The sequence below is a fragment of the Neovison vison genome, chromosome 2 (assembly GCF_020171115.1).
Source record: "Neovison vison isolate M4711 chromosome 2, ASM_NN_V1, whole genome shotgun sequence".
Classification (NCBI taxonomy): Eukaryota; Metazoa; Chordata; class Mammalia; order Carnivora; family Mustelidae; genus Neogale; species Neogale vison.
In genome coordinates, this window is record NC_058092.1 from 206,017,185 (window position 1) to 206,035,551 (window position 18,367).

At 42.1% G+C, this 18,367-nt stretch overlaps 1 protein-coding gene across 4 annotated transcripts in view; it reads right to left on the reverse strand.

Annotated features, from left to right (window-relative positions):
• Positions 1-3,910: 3,910 nt before the first annotated feature.
• The window catches only part of IDE (insulin degrading enzyme), a 114,672-nt gene continuing 100,215 nt past the window's right edge, over positions 3,911-18,367 (reverse strand). For all 4 annotated transcript variants that reach the window (XM_044240111.1, XM_044240108.1, XM_044240109.1 and 1 more), the window contains exons 20-25: positions 15,388-15,555; positions 13,672-13,944; positions 12,593-12,654; positions 9,812-9,884; positions 8,863-8,930; positions 3,911-8,104 (exon numbers count right to left, since the gene is read on the reverse strand). In XM_044240111.1, coding sequence (XP_044096046.1) covers positions 8,009-8,104; positions 8,863-8,930; positions 9,812-9,884; positions 12,593-12,654; positions 13,672-13,944; positions 15,388-15,555 — 740 coding nt within the window. In that variant the 3' untranslated portion in view covers positions 3,911-8,008. The remainder of the gene's footprint in view (positions 8,105-8,862; positions 8,931-9,811; positions 9,885-12,592; positions 12,655-13,671; positions 13,945-15,387; positions 15,556-18,367) is intronic.

The window sequence follows — 18,367 nt, forward strand, 5'->3', positions numbered from 1 at the left end:
AACTTTAGTTGCACATTGGAAGTACCTACATATCGGGGCGCCTGAGTGGCTCAGTGGGTTAAAGCCTCTGCATTCAGCTCAGGTCATGATCCCAGGGTCCTGGGATCGAGTCCCGCATCGGGCTCTGTGCACAGTGGGGAGCCTGCTTCCTCCTCTCTCTCTCTCTGCCTGCCTCTCTGCCTACTTGTGATCTCTCTGTCAAGTGAATAAATAAAATCTTTTAAAAAAAAAAATACCTACATATCATTATATTTTTTAGACTTTATTTTTAAGTAGGCTAATCTCTCCAAGCAATGTGGAACTCACAACGATGAGATCAAGAGTCACGTGTCCTACCTGAGTCAGCCAGAGACCCCGCCTACATATAAAATAAAAAATATTTTTAGAAACAAAGAACCAAACTGACCAAGCTTTTAACTATTAACTAGGTTAGGCTATGCTAGCTCAAGCCTTAGGTTCAGAAAGCCATAATGAAGGCTCACATTTATGGAAGTTTAGCCTTTATGGCCATGAAACAAGTCTAAGCAAAGCCTGAATTTCCTTAATGAGTTCCACGTTTTGGGAAATTAGGAACTTTACTGTGTGTGTGTGAAACAGAGTTCAGATACCAGTTCAAAACTGGTGCTAGTCACCCACAATAAATTAAAGGCTTTGAAGAATCAGATTAGCCAGTAAAATTCATCCAGTCACCATTCTGGTCATTTTTGGGGATCTGGCCAAAGGTGATATACTGACATCTCTGTACCTTACAAAATACACTCAGCTGGTTAAGCGTCTGAGTTCTGATTTTTGGCTCAGGTCATGATCTCCAACAGGGCTCCACACTGGGCATGGTATTCTCTTTTCTTGGAGCCTGCTTGGTATTCTCTTTCTCCTTCCCTCCCATGCTAATAACAGTATGCAGAGAGGAAGGGAAATGACCATCTTGTTTGGGGGAGGGGTGGACCGGGAGAGGAAGGTAGAGAATCTTGAGCAGGCTCCATGCCCAGCACAGAGCTCCACGGGGACTTGATCTCACAACCCAGAGATCATGACCCGAACAGAAATCAAGAGTCTGATGCTAAACCAACCGAGCCACCCAGGCACCCTAGGAAATGGCCATCTTGATTAAAACTGCCAATTATTACGATCGCAATAGGCAGAGATCAAATAGCTAAGCTGCTTTTTATCTTGTTCCAAAGTAGTGTTAGAGCTAGCCTGGCGCCCCTCTTGGGTATTCTGATTTAAGTGTTGCAGATACTTTCTCCAAGTCAGCAGCTTTTTTTCTTTATGGTTATCTTTTATTTTTTTTAAGATTTTATTTATTTAGACAGAGAGAGAGAACACAAGCAGGGGAAGCAGCAGAGGGAGAGGGAGAGGGAGAAAGAGACTCCGCACTGAGCAGGGAGCCCGATGCAGGGCTCAGTCCCAGGACCCTGAGATCATGACCTGAGTTGAAGGAAGACGGCTTAACCAAATGAACCACCCAGGCGCCCCTAATGGGTATCTTTTAAACAATAGACATTTTTAAACTTGAAAAATTTCTTTGATGGTTAGTGCCTTTTGCACTCTAAGAAACTTTTGTCTACCCAATTTCAAAAATATTTTCTTCTGTATTTCCCCCTAGAAATTTTGTATGTTTAGTTTTTGTTTAAATCTTTGTTGAGTTTTGTATGTACTGTGGGGGTTACAGTTGAGGTTCAATTTTTTTCCCCCATAAGGCTATCTGTTGTTTTTGAGCCATTTGTTGGAAAGACTGCTCCTCACCCCCCGCCCCCCAATTGAATTACCATGCCATTTTTTTTGCCAAAAGTCTAAGAAAACCAACCTGGGGATCTACTTGTGGACTCTCTATTCTCTTCCATTGATCTACATCTATCCTTAGGTTGATACCAATACCACCCTATCTTGATTGTTTGGTTTGGGGTTTTTTTTTTAGATTTTTTTTTTTTTTTTAAATTTTGGCAGCAGGTGAGGGGCAGAAGGAAAAGGAGAGAATCTCAAGCAGACTTCCCACTGAGAGCAGAGCCTGATGCTCATTTTCAATCCCACAGCCCTGAGATCATAACCTAAGCCAAAACCAAGAGTCGAACGGTTAACTGAGCCACCCAAGTGCCCCTTGATTACTATAGTTTTATGCAAGATTTGCTATCACAGTAACTTTGTTCTTCTAGAATTATTTTAGCTATTCAGAGTCCAGAGTACTAACCATTACATTATGGAACACCACTATTTTAGCTATTCAAGATTCTTTGAATGCCCATGTAAATTTCAAAATCAATTCATAAATATCTGCCCAAAAACCCTGCAGGGATTTTGGTATGCATTGCTTAGAATCAATGGGGAAGAGGGGCACCTGAGTAGCTCAGCCGTTAAGCATCTGCCTTCAGCTTGGGTCATGGCCGGGGTCCTGGGATTGAGCCCTGCATTTGGCTCCCTTGCTTGGTGGGAGTCTGCTTCTCCCTCTGCTTGTGTTCTCTCTGTGTCAAGTAAAGTATTTGAAAAAAAAAAGAAGAAGAAGAAGAATCAATGGGGGAGAACAGATACCATAAAAATACAGTCTTCCAATCTTGAGTATGACACAAATATCCTTTCATTTAGGTGTTTTTAAAACTTGCAGTAATGTTTTGGAGTTTTCAGTGTATAGGTTTTCACATTTAAAAAGATGTACCCCTCCTTAATTCTTTTTTTTAGTCTTTAGGATTTTTTGTATGTGCTCATGTCATTTGTGAATAGACAGTTGTACTTTACCTTTTCTAATCAACTGCATCAACTAGGACCTCAAATACAAGTCTGAATAGTGGTAAAGGCATACATCCTCATCTCGGTGCAGATCTTGGAGGCAAAGTATTCAACAGTATAATATCCTTAAATATGTTACCACTAGGTCCTTTATAAATTCCCTTTACTATGTTGAAAAAGTTCCCTTTTAGTCATTTGCTAAGAGTTTTTTTTTTTTAAGATTTTATTTATTTATTTGACAGAGAGAGATCACAAGTAGGCAGAGAGGCAGGCAGAGAGAGAGAGAGAGGAGGAAGCAGGCTCCCTGCTGAGCAGAGAGCCCGATGCGGGACTCGATCCCAGGACCCTGAGATCATGACCTGAGCCGAAGGCAGCGGCTTAACCCACTGAGCCACCCAGGCGCCCTTGCTAAGAGTTTTTATGAACCTTATAAAATGTTTTTACTGAACTTTGTAAAGTGGTCACATCGTTTCTTAATTGTTATTATGGTAAATAATACTAACTGATTTTCAAATATTATACCAACCTTGCATTCCTGAGAAAACCCCACTTTGTCATCAAGTAAGGCTTGTGTAGTATTTGAAAGTCAACTGTACAAAAATTCCTTTTTATACATCGCTGGATTCAAATTGTTGACATTTTGTTAACAGAGTTCCCTCCTGTTTTCTAAAATATTACATAAGATGGTATAATTTCATACTTAAATGTATGATAGAATTTACCAGTGAAACCAACTGGGTGTAGAACCTTCTTTGTGGGAAGAATAGTAATTCAATTTCTTAAACAGATACAGAATATTCAAACTCTCTATTTCATGTCTGTTTTGGTAATTTGTGTCTTTCAAGAAATTTATCTATCTCATTTGTCAAAGTAACCGTACACTGTATCTAAACAAAGACAAAGGGGACAAAGGCTGGTCCTTCCTTTGGGTGAGGCCGAATTCTTTACATTGCCTTTGCCATCAGGAGAGACTTGATGAACTTAGGGGTAAAGGAGTCATGATGTCTGCGACCTACTTAAAAGAGAGAGCAATATGTAGCAGACATAAAACCGGTGAAGACATATGGGAATTTATTATACTATTTTTACAACTTCTCTATAGATGTAAAATTTTTGAAAAAGATTAAATGATCTATTCATATTCTATAACCCAGCAATTTAAAGAAATAACCAGAAAATCACACACATATTCAACACAAGGAGCTTTATCACGCATCAAAGTCCGAAAACAACCTAAACATCCTACAAAGAGGATTCGATAAACAAATGATAGTACCTGACACCAAACACCTAACAACAAAAACAAAATTACATTTTTTTCCTCAAGCATATCTATGTGGGAAAATTTCAGTACAGACCATTGAAGGAAAAAGTTGCAACACTGAATATATGACCCCATCCTATATGCATAGGAAAAAGACTGCAAAAAAACCCCCGTGATCTAAATGTGGTTGTCTCTGAGTGCTGGGGTCACAGGAGAACTGGAGTCTTCCTTGTACTCCTTTTCTCAGTTTCTTGAAGGATCCCAGAGACTCTCATCACTCCAGGGGCACCAGAAAGGAGGGCCTGCATTGATTTAAGGGTGTAGCAGGCCGAGAGGCATGGGTCTGAATTAAGCGGAACACGGAGATACGGCAGGCCACAAGACAGCCCAGTGGAGTGGACACCACCGTGGACTGGGCAGATGCCTCCACTGTGAGATCTGGTCTCACTCCCTCCGAGACAGGCAAAGGTTGGGAGACTAAAACGGTACATGTAAAAATGGTAACATTTCATACAAATGCAAAAGCAAATGCTTTTCTAATTTGTTCCACAGGTACATTCATGGACTTGGTAGCTCTTATTATAGGAAATCCACATGGGACAATGAGGTTTCAAAGTTTAAAGATCAGAATGGAGATTTCAATATGTGCTTCCTGCATGGTCCTGGGCTACCCATTTAGCCTTTCTGAGCCTATTCCTATCTCTGAAAAACTGGTATGATGAAGATAATTTTAATCCCTGTCCTTCTGTGTCAAAAATTATTGCGGAAGAGGTCTGTGAGGGCGGTCTATAATCTATCAAGTACTTTGTGAGGTTACTGTTCTTTTAGGGCATGAGTGGTCCAAAATGCTGTCATATCTGTGAAGACCTGGCCTTGGGTGAGAACAGCAGCATTTCAGTGCACCAATGGGCATTGCCACATGAAATCTCGGGGTGGACAATGTCCAGGTTGACAAGGAAACTCAACTTCATTTGACAGGCAGCACGGAATACCTGGGATCCGGGAGCCGACTGGTCAGAGGCCCTGCCAGGGAAGGATTAGGAGGGCAGGAACCACCCCTAGAAAGGGGAGGTGAGTATGTGAGAATTCTTGGTTTTCACCACAGACTTAAACATCCTGTGAAGCTGTATTAGAGAATATGGTTAAGGAGCTCACGTGATCCCCACAATGCACCATGAGAGGGGAAAACTGCCCCAAGCCATAAAACCTGGGGCTGCGTTGGGCCCCCGGAGAGGGCTCCTGCAGCATCCCTGAGCACAGTGCTGACTGTGTGGGCTGCACCACGGTCTAGGCTGCAAACACAAGAATAAGCACATTTCCTCCCGAAGTGGCCATGTGAGCCAGCTGGCAACCACACTAATAGGAAGATTACCTTGGCAGGGCATCAGAAGCCAGGGATTGGACAAGATATCTGCCTAACCTGCTGCTGGAGATGTGGCAACAAGAAGCAAAACTAGCTGCTGAGGAAATATTTGGCTTTTCTACCCTTTTTATTGTTCTCCCTGTAATGCCAAGGACAAATCTTTCTGGGTTTGGGGTCAGTGACAATATGCACAGCAAGGAGCTCAGCCCCCCACCAAGATTCCTTTCACAAAAGCGATCTACTCTTTGAGTGTGAAATTGACCCATTTATTTGACTAAATCACTGTCACCCAGATACACTAAAAAAAAATTTTTCCCTAAAAAAACCAATTCACTGTTTTCTGCATTAGGAATAATGAAAGCAAGAAATAATGTCAAATTGGGATGTTAAGAGGTAGGCTGCCCACTAAAACTGTAAAAATAATACAAATGCAAACGCCAGAGGTTAAATTCAGGCAATTTATTGTAAACAGGATTACCCTAGCACTCCACCATACTGGCTGTGTCACATGCTCTCCCTTCCACATCAACTAGGTGAAAAGAAGACTTTTTTAAAAAGTCGTAACTAATAACTTAGTCTGTTTCCCACAAATCTCATTTACTATGCGCTGAGTAAACAGCAGTATCCAAGGTGGTCTATTATTGCTCATGGACTGTGGCTTGGACCCATTTCAATGAATCCATTAGAATGCCCGGGCGATCCAACAGCAGCCGGAGATCCAGTCTGGAAACCGGACAGTGCTGGCACACCCTGCGTGCAACCCCAGGTTCCTGGAAGACTACACGAGCCTCCCTTCAGATTTCATGTGACTTTCTCACAAAAATGACACTGTTAAATTTCACCCATTTTTTTTTTTTAAAGAGCTAAAAATTACTCAATAGCACATAATTTTCCACAGAAAAGGTAGGTGGAGTATTTACTCTTCCAGCGGTGGATTTAAACACTCAGGGCTAATTTTAGATCCCTCTTGTGTATATCTGCAGTTTGATGAAAAGCTGCATAGTCTACAAATGCATAAAACCAGAAGGAAGTGATGGCTCACCCACCTTCTGAGGGACAAAGACAGGCTTCCCACGAGGAAGCTCCTGTAGGTAGGGGTAAAAAGACGGGTACAGCACCACATTTATCTGACAGTAGACTGGAGGCCCACTTTTGAAAGCAGACTCCACAGCTGTGATTATATCACTCTTGCCCCAAATGTAGATTATCTGGGAAATGGCAAATGTGAAAACCGAAGGTGTGAAAAGACATGACTCTACAGAAAGAAGTCCTGGCCAGTCACTCACGTAGAGGTAAGATGTCATCGGAGAATGTCATCCTATACTTTGCCTGAGTTAGTGGACAACGGGGCCACGTACTATTACTAGGGCCTGTGTGTGGAAGTATATTCACAATTTCTCCTAAAGCAAGTTTTAATAACAGTAAATATTTCAAAACAGCTGTTAAATCTACAGTAACAATTTCATCTAAAATAGTATCTCGTGAAAAAAATAGTTTTTTAAAAGTCCACTCCAGTCTTCATCTGTGTTTCTATGTTTATATTTATATATTCAAAAAAATAACTTAACACTTAAGGCAATATTAGACTGGTAGCAAAAAGGGATTTTAGAGTCTTCTGGAGATCACACTACTTAAGAATCAAGGCTTTATTTTTTATACCTTCAAAAAGGTGGCTTTGTACTTGCTGTCTTTTAAATTCATAATGGGGCAAATATTTTGGTTCATATACTGACTGCAATATCATGGCAGCAAAAAGTTACAAGTATTTTTAATAGCTGATGTTGGAAAAGCATGTCACACACTCAGTGGGATCTGAAGTTGACCCTATTTGTACTCATCAAATAAATACAATAAATGTTATTGATGGGAAAAGGTAAAACTGATGGAACATGGCAAACCAACTATGAACAAAAACGTCAATATAATTCAATCGGAAAGAAACAAATCACAGTAATCCTGAGAAATTCAGTTTGGGACAAAATTGATGTAAGGTAAGTCTGTATTTCTAGCATTGTAAATAAGTAGGGTGTTCTAGGGTTTTCCAGCATTTTGCTAGTTTGAATAAAAAACATGTTCAAATTTTATAAAAAGATTAAAACCATGCTTTATATAATTAGCAATTTTACTAATAAAAGAAAATTATTTCGCTTTGTTCATTATCTGCCAAATGTTAATGTTCTCCATTGATTTACATGAAACCACCAAATAGCAAATTTGAGAATCAGTTTTTAAAAAGGTATTACCTTTCTAAAGGTTTTAAAGCCTTTTCTGTCAACCTAGGAGGCTTTTAGAAAAAAAAAGTGACTAACATATTGTCTTCTGACAAGTACTATTTTACAGAACAGGGAAGGTAAGATTCTATAGGAATATCATTCATCATTTGAAGTACTGTTATAGAGGGCAATTTCTCTTAGTAATGAAAGAAAAATTTTAAAATATTTAAGAGGCATGTATTTAAAAATATTCTACATCTATAAGATTTCGTAATTTAATTACTTTGGATTTTTAATATTTCTACATAATGACATTTGACAAACCCCAATTTTTTCTGTTTGTCTCTCTAATAGTGAGCCAGAAACTACTGAAGTGGCTGAGGTTTTCCCAGCCCCTGGAAGACTCAGGGACGCATCCACCTGCACTCTCCCACCCTGGAGGGATCTTCAGAGTTTTGCAGCCATGAAGTTAATATGTGGTTTCACAAGGGGAAACAGTGGCAAACCACGCTTGAACTCAGTCATGTTCTGAATCACTTCAGGCTGCAAAGAAAAAAGTTCTTAGTGTTTATAGTCTAAAAAACCAGACTGACGAGAACATTGACTTTTCTTTTCCTTCTTTCTTTACTTTTCTTTCCCTCCCTCCCTCCCTCTCCTCCCTCTTCCTTCCTTTTCTTTTTTTCTTTCCCTTCTTTCTATTTCCTTCCTTCCCTCCCACCCACCTTCCCTCCCTCCCACACACACTTGTTTCACTTATTACCATCTAATCTTCCTGGCTCAGTAGGGCTGGACTGTCTATGCAAACCTATGGTGAGTGTCTGAGTGGGACCCAGGGCCAGAGAGAAGACACCTGGCTTCCCTCTGGGCATACAAGGGTGAGGGCACAAGTCTCCAGCAGGATGCAGAGGCTGTTGTGCCTACTCGGCAGGGGCCTGAGCACACTGCCAGTTCCTTCCTCCTGCCAGTAAAGGCCAAGCCTTCCAGATGATTAAAACATGCTTGCACCATGAAAGGGGCCAGGTAAAAAGACATGGCTGGAGGTAACTCACTGCAGAGCAACATAATTCTTCAAACTAGAAGCAAAGGCAAACAAGGTCAGAGGCCAAGTCTTTCTGCTGATGAAAGGGCATGACCCCTGGGAGCTGTCAGAATGGCGAACCAGACTTTAAGGGGAACGTAAAGTAGAGGCTCAAACACCTGGTGACCTGAAACCTCTAGCCTTATGTGTCCTGATGAACAAGCTCCTTCCATGAAGGAAGTCCTCTAACCATGCACTCTAACATGATATTTGCATTTCTTACTTGCGGCAAGGCTGGTGCTTGTGACAAATTTATATCATTTTGACATGGGAACTCTCCAACCACAGGACCTAGGAGAAAATAAAAGGTTTACTACTGACATAATAAATACTGGCCTACAAGAGCAACTTAAAAAATAGAAACTGAGGGCGCCTGGGTGGCTCAGTGGGTTAAAGCCTCTGCTTTCAGCTCAGGTCATGATCCCAGGGTCCTGGGATCGAGTCCCACATCCGGCTCTTGCTCAGCAGGAAGCCTGCTTCCCCTTCTCTCTCTGCCTGCCTCTCTGTCTACTTGTGATCTGTCTGTCAAATGAATAAATATAATCTTAAAAAAAAAAATAGAAACGAAAACCGGACTTGGCCCATTCAGAAACTGTACCAGGCCTGTGTCCCTCCCAGGCTGCCTGCTCCCCAACACCTCAACTGCTGGTCCTACATCCTATCCGGAATGTTGCCAGTGATGGTTCACAACGTTACTGTGGCTATAAAGCCTGGCCCACAGCAACTTTGATGGCCATGCCTGGCCTCACTGGACCCTGAGACTCTGACCAACCAGGAAGGATCCAGTAAAACAACCCAGAAGGTCAGGGGAGCTAATGGTTGGGAGGTAAACCTTGGCCACTCAGAGACAGAAGATGGGAAGGACTGAGCAGATGAACTGTATGCAGCGGTCCCTCGCACTGCTTCTCCAAAGATGTCCTACGACTAACTAGCTGTGTCTCCTTGAAAAGTTGTGACCAGCTTGGCACTGTGGCAGCTAATGCTGGCGCTCTCCTCCCCTGCCTCATTTCCCTTCGCTCCTTATTTTTGCTTTGATAAAGCAGACCCTGCCTCCATTTCGTTCCCTCCTCTCTTTACTCTCTGGTGCCCAATGAAAGGATGCTCCTAGGGCAAGGGATGACCATCAGGTGCCTAAAAATACACTTAAAAAAAAGTCAATATTTAATACTTACAAGAATCCATTTCTCTGGCAAGAACATGGACGGATACCTTATGTCTCCTTGGGGCATCTACTGCCAACATTTCCTAGGGAGAAAGAACAGCAGGGTCACCCTTCTGCACCACTTAGGAACTTAAAATGAAGTACTCTTTTACAAATGTGAAGAATTAGCTCTCACATAGCCAGAAACAAAAAAGAGGTTTCCCCTTGCTTAAGAGTATTTCCTTTAAACTCTACAAAGATTAGGTAAGGTAGCCAAGAATTATTATTAACCCCATGTTACAAATGAGAAAATGGAGTCCACAGAGATGAAGTGATGTACTCAAACTCCTACAGTTAATAAGTCCCTGGGCTGGGATTGGAAACCTAGCCTAGGACTCACTGGGGTGTGAGGCAGGACTACACCTAGTAACCTTTAATGACTCCAGAGGCGATGGCCGGAGCTTAGTCAAGGGCTGAGCACAACCTGCTCCTCTAAGAACCTTCTTAGCTTCTGCACCAGGGCACTACCATGGTTCCTCATCTACTGAAAGAGAAAGAAAACTAACATTTCTTGAGCGTCCCCTTATATCAGGCACTCTCCTGCATCAGCACACTTGAGTCTCTGTAAGCTAAGTGTCATGATGGTCTGATTTTAGAGACACAGAGAGGTATGATGACTTGCTGAAGTCACACAGCTACAGTGATGGTATGAGGGAAGCAAGCTGGTTCTCTTCACTCCACCAGGCTCCTTTGAAGGACTTCCCTAGGTCATACCATGAACACTAGGACCGATGAGTTGATAGATCCTGTGGGAAAGTGACTCTTGACCTTTTCCTTAATGCTGGAATTTCCAAGGGGAAAACACAAGTTGTGTGGAAGCTGCCCCTGATTACACCCTCAGAGGGAGAGATCGCTGCCAAAGCCACATCAGCTCACTAAGTATTTACGCAGCAGTTATGATAAGGCAGGTCTTGCGCAACTGCAACGTGAACCCCACTGATGCTGCACCACTAAAGTGACCACAGCTCCGCCAGCTGCCAGGACAGCCCAGGTTCGCCCACAGGCCTCCCCCCAGGCCCTCCAGCCTCTTTCAGGAGCTCGGCCCAGGTTTGCCTCCAGTAACACAAAGTACCTCACTTGAGACTGTCTCACTCACTTACTGAGTAAAAATTTGCTTCCAAAGATCTATTCGTTATCGCTTTTTACCCAACTCTTCATTGCCCTCTTATCAATCTTTATCAGTAGAGTGTAACATCCTCTTCAGTTTCAGACTAGTTTCCTGACCAACTTTAGACAATCGCCTTCCCTCCCTCCCTCCCTTTTATTTATTTATTTAGTTGAGAGAGAGCACCACTAGGGGGAAAAGGCAGAGAAAGAAGCAGATTCCCCACTGAGCAGGGCGCTCGATGTGGGACTCAATCCCAGGACCCTGGGACCCTGACCTGAAGAGAAGGCAGACACTTAACTGACTGAGCCACCCAGGTTCCCCAATCTCCATCTTTCTAAACACAATGAACCAATAAAAAAATTGCATTTTCTTGCAAACCGTACTCTAAGGAACACTGGAGTCCCAGGAGATACTTATATTTTGTGGGGAGGAAAAAAGAAAAAAGGATGCACGCTGAATCACTTTAGGAAGTTTCGTTAGTCCGGGCACCTGGGTGGCTCAGTTGGTTAAGTGTTTGATTCTTGGGTTTTGGCTCAGGTCATGATCTAGGAGTTGTGAGACTGAGCCCACGTTGGGCTCTGGGCCCTGTGCTCACCCAGTCTGCTAGGGATTCTCTTTCTCTCCCTCTGCCCCCTCTCTGCTCATGCTCTCTCTCTCTCTCTTCAATAAATAAATAGGATCTTTTAAAAAAATGAAGTTTTATTAGTCAAAATTAAATGCTAGGCTAAAGAAATTTTTACTGTGGGGTTTCTTAGAACTTCTAAAATGCTAACACACTGTTGATTCTCCAAAAACAAGAATGAAGAGTGTAGTCTTTCCCAAACTTGCATGGTCATGAAACCCTTTTTTATAGGTGCCCCTACTAATATCTTGGGGAACACTAGTGTACCATGGAACACAGCTAGGAAAAAGATGCTCTAGACTTAGCTTAAACTTGGTAATAAAACTCTTATTTTTTAAGACAAGAAAGACTCAGTCTTATAAACTGCTATTCTTACAAATTCAGTAATTAGGTTCTATTTGTAATTTAAAATGAGTAATAGAATTTGTGGAGGGGAAGAAAAAAAATCCTGCTTGTGGAAACACAAGAGTAAGTTGTATTGGGACATCACTTCTCTTAAACACCCACAACTAATAATGCGTTAGAAGCCAGAAAGAGCTGAACATGATCACCTTTCTTGTAAGCCCTGGGAACAAAGACGTAATCTCACAAAGTAAATAGTCTGAAGCAATAAATAGACACAACTGAAACTTATTTTGTAGTATCAACAAGGAAAACATTCTGATTCAAAGCATTCTAATTAAAAACATTTAAAAAACTGAGGCTGACAATTACTACTGAAGAGGTAACAGCAACAGATACCATTTATTAAATGCTAATGCCAATGACTTTGCACACCTCACTTCAATTCATACTCCTATTAATCTCTATTGCATAAATAAGAAAACTGAGGTCCAGAAGCTCTAGTCCCTGGGGTCTTCATTCAGAAGCCATGCACGGTCCTGCTCCTGCTTCACAGGTAAAAGACCCTTCAGAGCAGGTTAGCTGACCGAGGCTGCAGAAAATCCAAAGCAGTAACATACAACACGGCACAAATAATATCTGCTTAGGAGTCAAAATCTCAACATGTAAGTTCAACTTACCTTGTAGAATTTGATGATATCTTCCTTGGTAAGTGTCTTTAAATATGCAACTTCTGTATTGTCTGAAACAGCAATCAAACAATAATTTACTAATATTTCCATCTTAAGTAGCCCAGAATACTATAGTAAATAACCATATACTTTGTTCTAATGCTCTTAGGTATCCCTATTTTTAAGTGATCATCTGCTCCTGCAAGTAGTCAGGGGATAAATATCAAGTAAAGCGCCTGAAGACATCCTGGCTTTCTACTTAGGAGCTACTGGATCTGCAGTCCAGTCACGTCAGCTTTTCTGAGCCTCAGTTTCCTCATCTGGAAATTAGGGGTAATAACTACTTAAAGGGCTGCTGTGAGAACTAAGGAAAATGAGTGACAATCACACGTTACTACCCACATGGCAAATGATCAAGAAATGGTAGGCACCACTGCCAATGGCTAAAAAAATGACAGGTAAGAAAACGGGAGCCCCAGACAAAGGCGTCTTGGCTAAGATCTTCAGCTTATTGATGTCAGAATGAGAACACAAGCCCCTGACTTCCAGCGTGGCGCCCTGCCCTGTGACTCTCCGCTGTAGAAGAAGGAAGCCGCTGAGCAGGCGACTTCAGGGAGCACAACTGTCCCAAATGTAATGGCACCGATACATTCCTGGAGATCCCTGCAGGCAAAAGTTTAAACCCCTGTGCCTCAGGGGAGGCTTATCTCAGGAGAGTTCAATCTGCACATTTTCCTTTTTCTTTTTTTGGTATTATGAGCCATAGATAAGTACATCATCTGTGCTCAGCACCTCAGAGGCACGCTAACTGAACACAAAAAAGTGAAATTAGATTTATTATTACTGCATTATTATGAGATACAGGAAGAGCCAGCTCTAGTTTTAGAGAAGAAAAAAAGATAAAGTTTTTTAATAAAAACTGTTATGATGTTAAAAAATGGTTCTTCAGAAGTGCTATGCTTCACACCCCAACCAAATTAGCACCAGAACATCACCTACAAGAGGAGTACCATTTTGTAGAATGGCCTCCGTGTCCTCAAACATTACACTCATGTGTCGTAAATGTTGGGGCCCTCATTTTGCCTTACCTCTGTCAAAATTATATTGCTGAGAGATGATTTCCCCCCAATATTTAGCACACTCTGCGGACAGTTTCTTTGGTTTGTCTAGTCGACGAATCGCTAATGCTTGAATGTGTTTTTGAAAAGCTTCTTCTGTCATGTCCTCTATGGACTTCTCCATGGTGATTAGGAAAGCTTCCACTCTGCTCTCTAGGTAGTGAGGTGGCTTTTCTGACTGGATGATGAATCGTAAGCCCTGTATGCCGTTGGCTCGACGCGGCCCGCTAAAGACGATATAGCCTGAAACACGAATATCAGCCAGTCAGGACTCGGGCATCTGAGCCTTGGGTCATTTTTAATCCTTCAAAACTTATCCTATCAGAGCAGTAAAATCTACTTATAGACTTTGTATTATTCTCCTCTGAAGAAATATGAATAACTAGGATATCCTTAGTCCCTAAAGATAGAGCAAAAGAGCTCTCTGAAGAATAATTAGAAAGTTGGGAGATAATTCTTTTGCTTAAAAAAAAAAAAAAAAAAAGGAAAAAACCCTCTTCATTATTCAGTTGTACATCCCACAACTGCTCCCTGTCCGCGAGATAATTATCCTCCATCTATGTTAAAGTCATTCCCATTCCTAGGATAGACTGAACTCACTTTCATCCCCTAACCATGATTCCACCACTGTTTCCTTTCACATCCAAGTTCCCTATATGAATCCATTCCTAGACCGAATCTATTCAGACTAAAAATCTCGAGAGACCAAGTAACAGCAGGTCACACTTCTGCTGTCACCTTGTGAGCTCATGCACAACCACCCTTCCACATCTTGTTCAAACTGAGCTGTGCTTGCGTCCTGCAGCTGCTCTTCCCTGAACCACATCTCTGACAGCTGTGGTATCTTTGGGTCCCACTTCTGAGGAAGTCACTCTCTTCAGCGTGACCTTTAGCTGCAGTGAAGTCTCTCAGCCATATTTACCACATTGCATGGTAACTATTCCCTTATAGTTTGTTTATGGTCTGTCTTCCCAACCATAACATCAGCTCAGAGAGGGCAGGGACTTCTCTTCTGTTCACCTCCGATCAGACAGTGAGCACCTGACGGGATGGACCATCCACACCTTATCCCTTTTCCGTGATGAGCGTCAAGCGTAGCGGTGGTTTAAAAAATGAAAATACTTGGAAAGATTCACCCAAATCCTCTTTCATTGGTTCTTCCCAGTCATTACTGGGGCTTCTTTCTTTTCTCATTGATTAAACCTGCCAGGAACTCCAGGACTTTAAGTAGTGCCTAAAACGTTGCCTGAAACATTTTCTCAACACTTTCTATATGCTCCAGGCCTGGAATGCAAAGATGGGTAAGAAATAATACCTGCCCTCAGGGAACCCAAAGTTTCATGAATCTAAACTTCTCTGCACGGCTTGCTTTCCATCTTGCCTTCCATAATAAATAATGTTCTGTTTGCATCCTCTCCCCCTACCCAAAATGTCCCTTATTGACAGGTATGTACTGTAAACACATGGCCTTCTCCTAAGAAGTGCTTTAATGTCCACAAGATGTTAACTGCTTATTTTTTAAAGTGGATTCCCCATAACTTTGCCTATGGGCGAGTTTTCACAGCCTTTCTCAATGCAGCAAGGCCGAAGCACCATGCAAGTGGACGGTACATGTGGAGAATGCTTCGTGAGCACAAGGGTTGCTCAAAGTCTATGGTATCCTGCTACTCCCCACTTCCCTCTCACCTAGCTGCTCCTTGGTGCGCAGAGTGTTGAAGCAAGGTTCAGAGATGATTTGACAGAAGAGCTCTAGAAACATATTCTCTGAGGTGCTCTGCATGTCTGTCTGATAGTATATCTCGATGCCGCAGTTATTGTGAACTTCATTCCTCTGCTGATACACAAACCATCCTCCTAGGAAGTTTCAAAAAAAAGAACAGGTTCAAAATCTTATTTAGGGTTTAATAAAGCCAATGTTTTGTCTGGCTTTTTAAAGTTGTTTTATCTGGTTGGTGTTTTTCGTCAATTCCAAACTGCAATTAATATTAAGAATGTGAAACTCAACTAACTCAAAGGGAAGCCTTTGCTGAACATAGCAATTTGAACTTGGCAGGCCCTCAATAACATTCATCAAATTTAAAGGGCAAAGAACTTATAAAAGACCCATTTTATGGCTAAGTATTAATGCTAAGTAAAACCCACAGTTAATACAATGTGCAAGTTATTGCATGTACTAGCTTAGAACTAGCTAATACAGATAAGACTCTCAACAGAAATACCACTTGTGTTTTAATAAACATACAAAAGAATTCTTTTTTTTTTTTTTTTTTGTGGAGGGCCCAACTGCCATCCCAGGGTATCCCCAGCCCTTTGTTTAACCACGGGTGTGGACCAGTGGTCTCAGATATTTACTATCGCCTGTTTATAAGAGGGAAGAGTGGTCATATTTCTATCTCTTTTGTGGGCTGCAAGGTTGCCTTACTGGGGCTCATGTGGGAAGTGGTTACTGTTAGGAGGAGGGTAGAATAACAGTACTCACAAAGGGACTTTGATCCAAGAATCCTTTTGGATGTCAACTTTTGGCCACTGTGTTTTTAGTTTAATTTCTTTCATTCATTCATTCATTCATTCATTTATTTATTGCCTATCAGCCTTCACTTCGGTCGTGAAAAGAATCAAGCCACAGCTGGATGGCGGGCTACCCCAGCCAGGCTGGAGCCAGACTCATTACTAGTTGTTGGGGCACCTGCGCAGCTTAGTCGGTTAAACATCTGCCTTTGGCTCAGGTCGTGACCCCAGAGTCCTGGGATGGAGCCCGGCATCAAGATCCCTGCTTAGGGGGAAGCCTGCTTCTCCCTCTCCCACTCCCCCTGCTTGTGTTCCCTCTTTCTTTGTCTCTCTCTCTGTGTCAAATAAATAAGTAAAATCTTAAAAAAAAATTACTAGTTTTGACTTTATTATCTTGGATTTCTATTTCGCATTTCATTTTTAATATCAACACCAAAGATCATTTCACAAATTTACAGAAATGTGTACAATGCCTGGAGAGAACTTAGCCTAACTCCTCACTGTAGAGATGAGGAAGCTAGGGCCCTGAGAAGTGGGGGGACTTTTCTAAGGACACCACATTGAAATGGTGGACAAATACCTCATCAGAGTTACTCAGAGATGATCACGCTTCATGATTTAATAACTTTACTTCAAGAGTCATCTATGTGACTGAGTATATATAGTGTTTAGTGCTTAGTATAAGACTCCCGAAGAAGATTTCTCAGCGTAGCAATGATACGTTGTGTTCACTTACAGATGGTGATTTAGATATCAACAGTGAAGGGAGACACACAAGCTGGAGTTGTATTTCACCTATTTCATTTTTCTGACCAGATCCAAGTTTGACCAACAGTCACACCTTCTGATTGTGTACTGGTGGCACAAAGTTTCCTCTTATCACAAGAGGAAGGGGAACATGGTCTGTAGCTACTATGACTTCCCCTCTCCCAACTTCTAGCCTTTTCACATATATCCCAAACTGTCTCCTTCACAAGGCCTGAACATTTCCTTTTTAAATTGTTAATACTGTCTTCTGGAGAGTTAACTGAAGGACTGTGTAAGACATTCACACCTGGTCAACTGGTTAAGTCAGAATGACTCCCTAACTCCCAGCATTTGGAGACTGGGATGTGAAGTGAGCTGTTTCTGAGCATGGAACATCTGGCCAGTGCACTTGGAGAGAGAGAAGGCCCTAGGAGAGGAGAGAGAAAGCAGGAGGTGTGAGAAAAGAGGTGTGAAAGACTGATTTCACTTTGAAAATCTGTTTCTGGACTGGCCTCCCTTTGCCTGACACCCAAATGCTCTGGTGTCTGACTGGCATATCCTGATTCCTCCTCTCTGCCCCATGGCGGGTACAGACAGCGCCAGTCTGACATGAACCATCGTCAGGCCTGTGATGATGCAGAAGAGCAAGAGCTGTGTGAAGGTGTCTGCGAGCGTTCAACAACAGGAACACCGTGAGGTAACACGGTGAGGGAACACCGTGCTGGAGTAGCTTCAGCAGCTTCTCAGAGGAGACAGACACAGAGCCCGACCTTAAAGACTGTACAGTCCAGCAACGGGATGGAGATGCACCTCAATCCCAATGCAAGAGAAGAAGGGCTTAGCATCTTCAACAAAGAAAGCTTCAGAAAACCTGTGTTGGGAGGTTGGAAGAGGAGGACTACTTCCAGCTGGGAGTATGAGGAAAATTTTAGTGGAATGGGTGGCTTGTAAGATGGGGCCTGGAAGGAAGAATAGGGTACAGATATCTGTAAGGAAGAGAGAAGGAAAGGGAGCACTATCTCAGGCAGATAAAATAGTATATGAGTGTGGGGGGGGTGCCTGGCTTGGAGCACAGACCACGCATGCATGGGGAATAGCCAACATCACATTAGCTAAAAACAAAAACAAAAAGAACACATAAAAAAAAAAAAAATCAATGCTTCTCATCCTTGGTCTAATTATTACCTATTACAGAATTTTGAACAATAAGTGAAAATAATGCTTAATGAGTTTTTCTATGAAAAGAAACCATTGTGTATTAATCCAACACTGCAAACCCCAGTGTATTAATTATTACCTGTTCTTTTATGCTAATTCCTTATGAAATATGCATGTAATGAATACATGCTGTTGTCTGCACCTGTGAGTTTCCTAAAACTTTCTGCCAAAGACTCCTATGGGCCTCCAATTC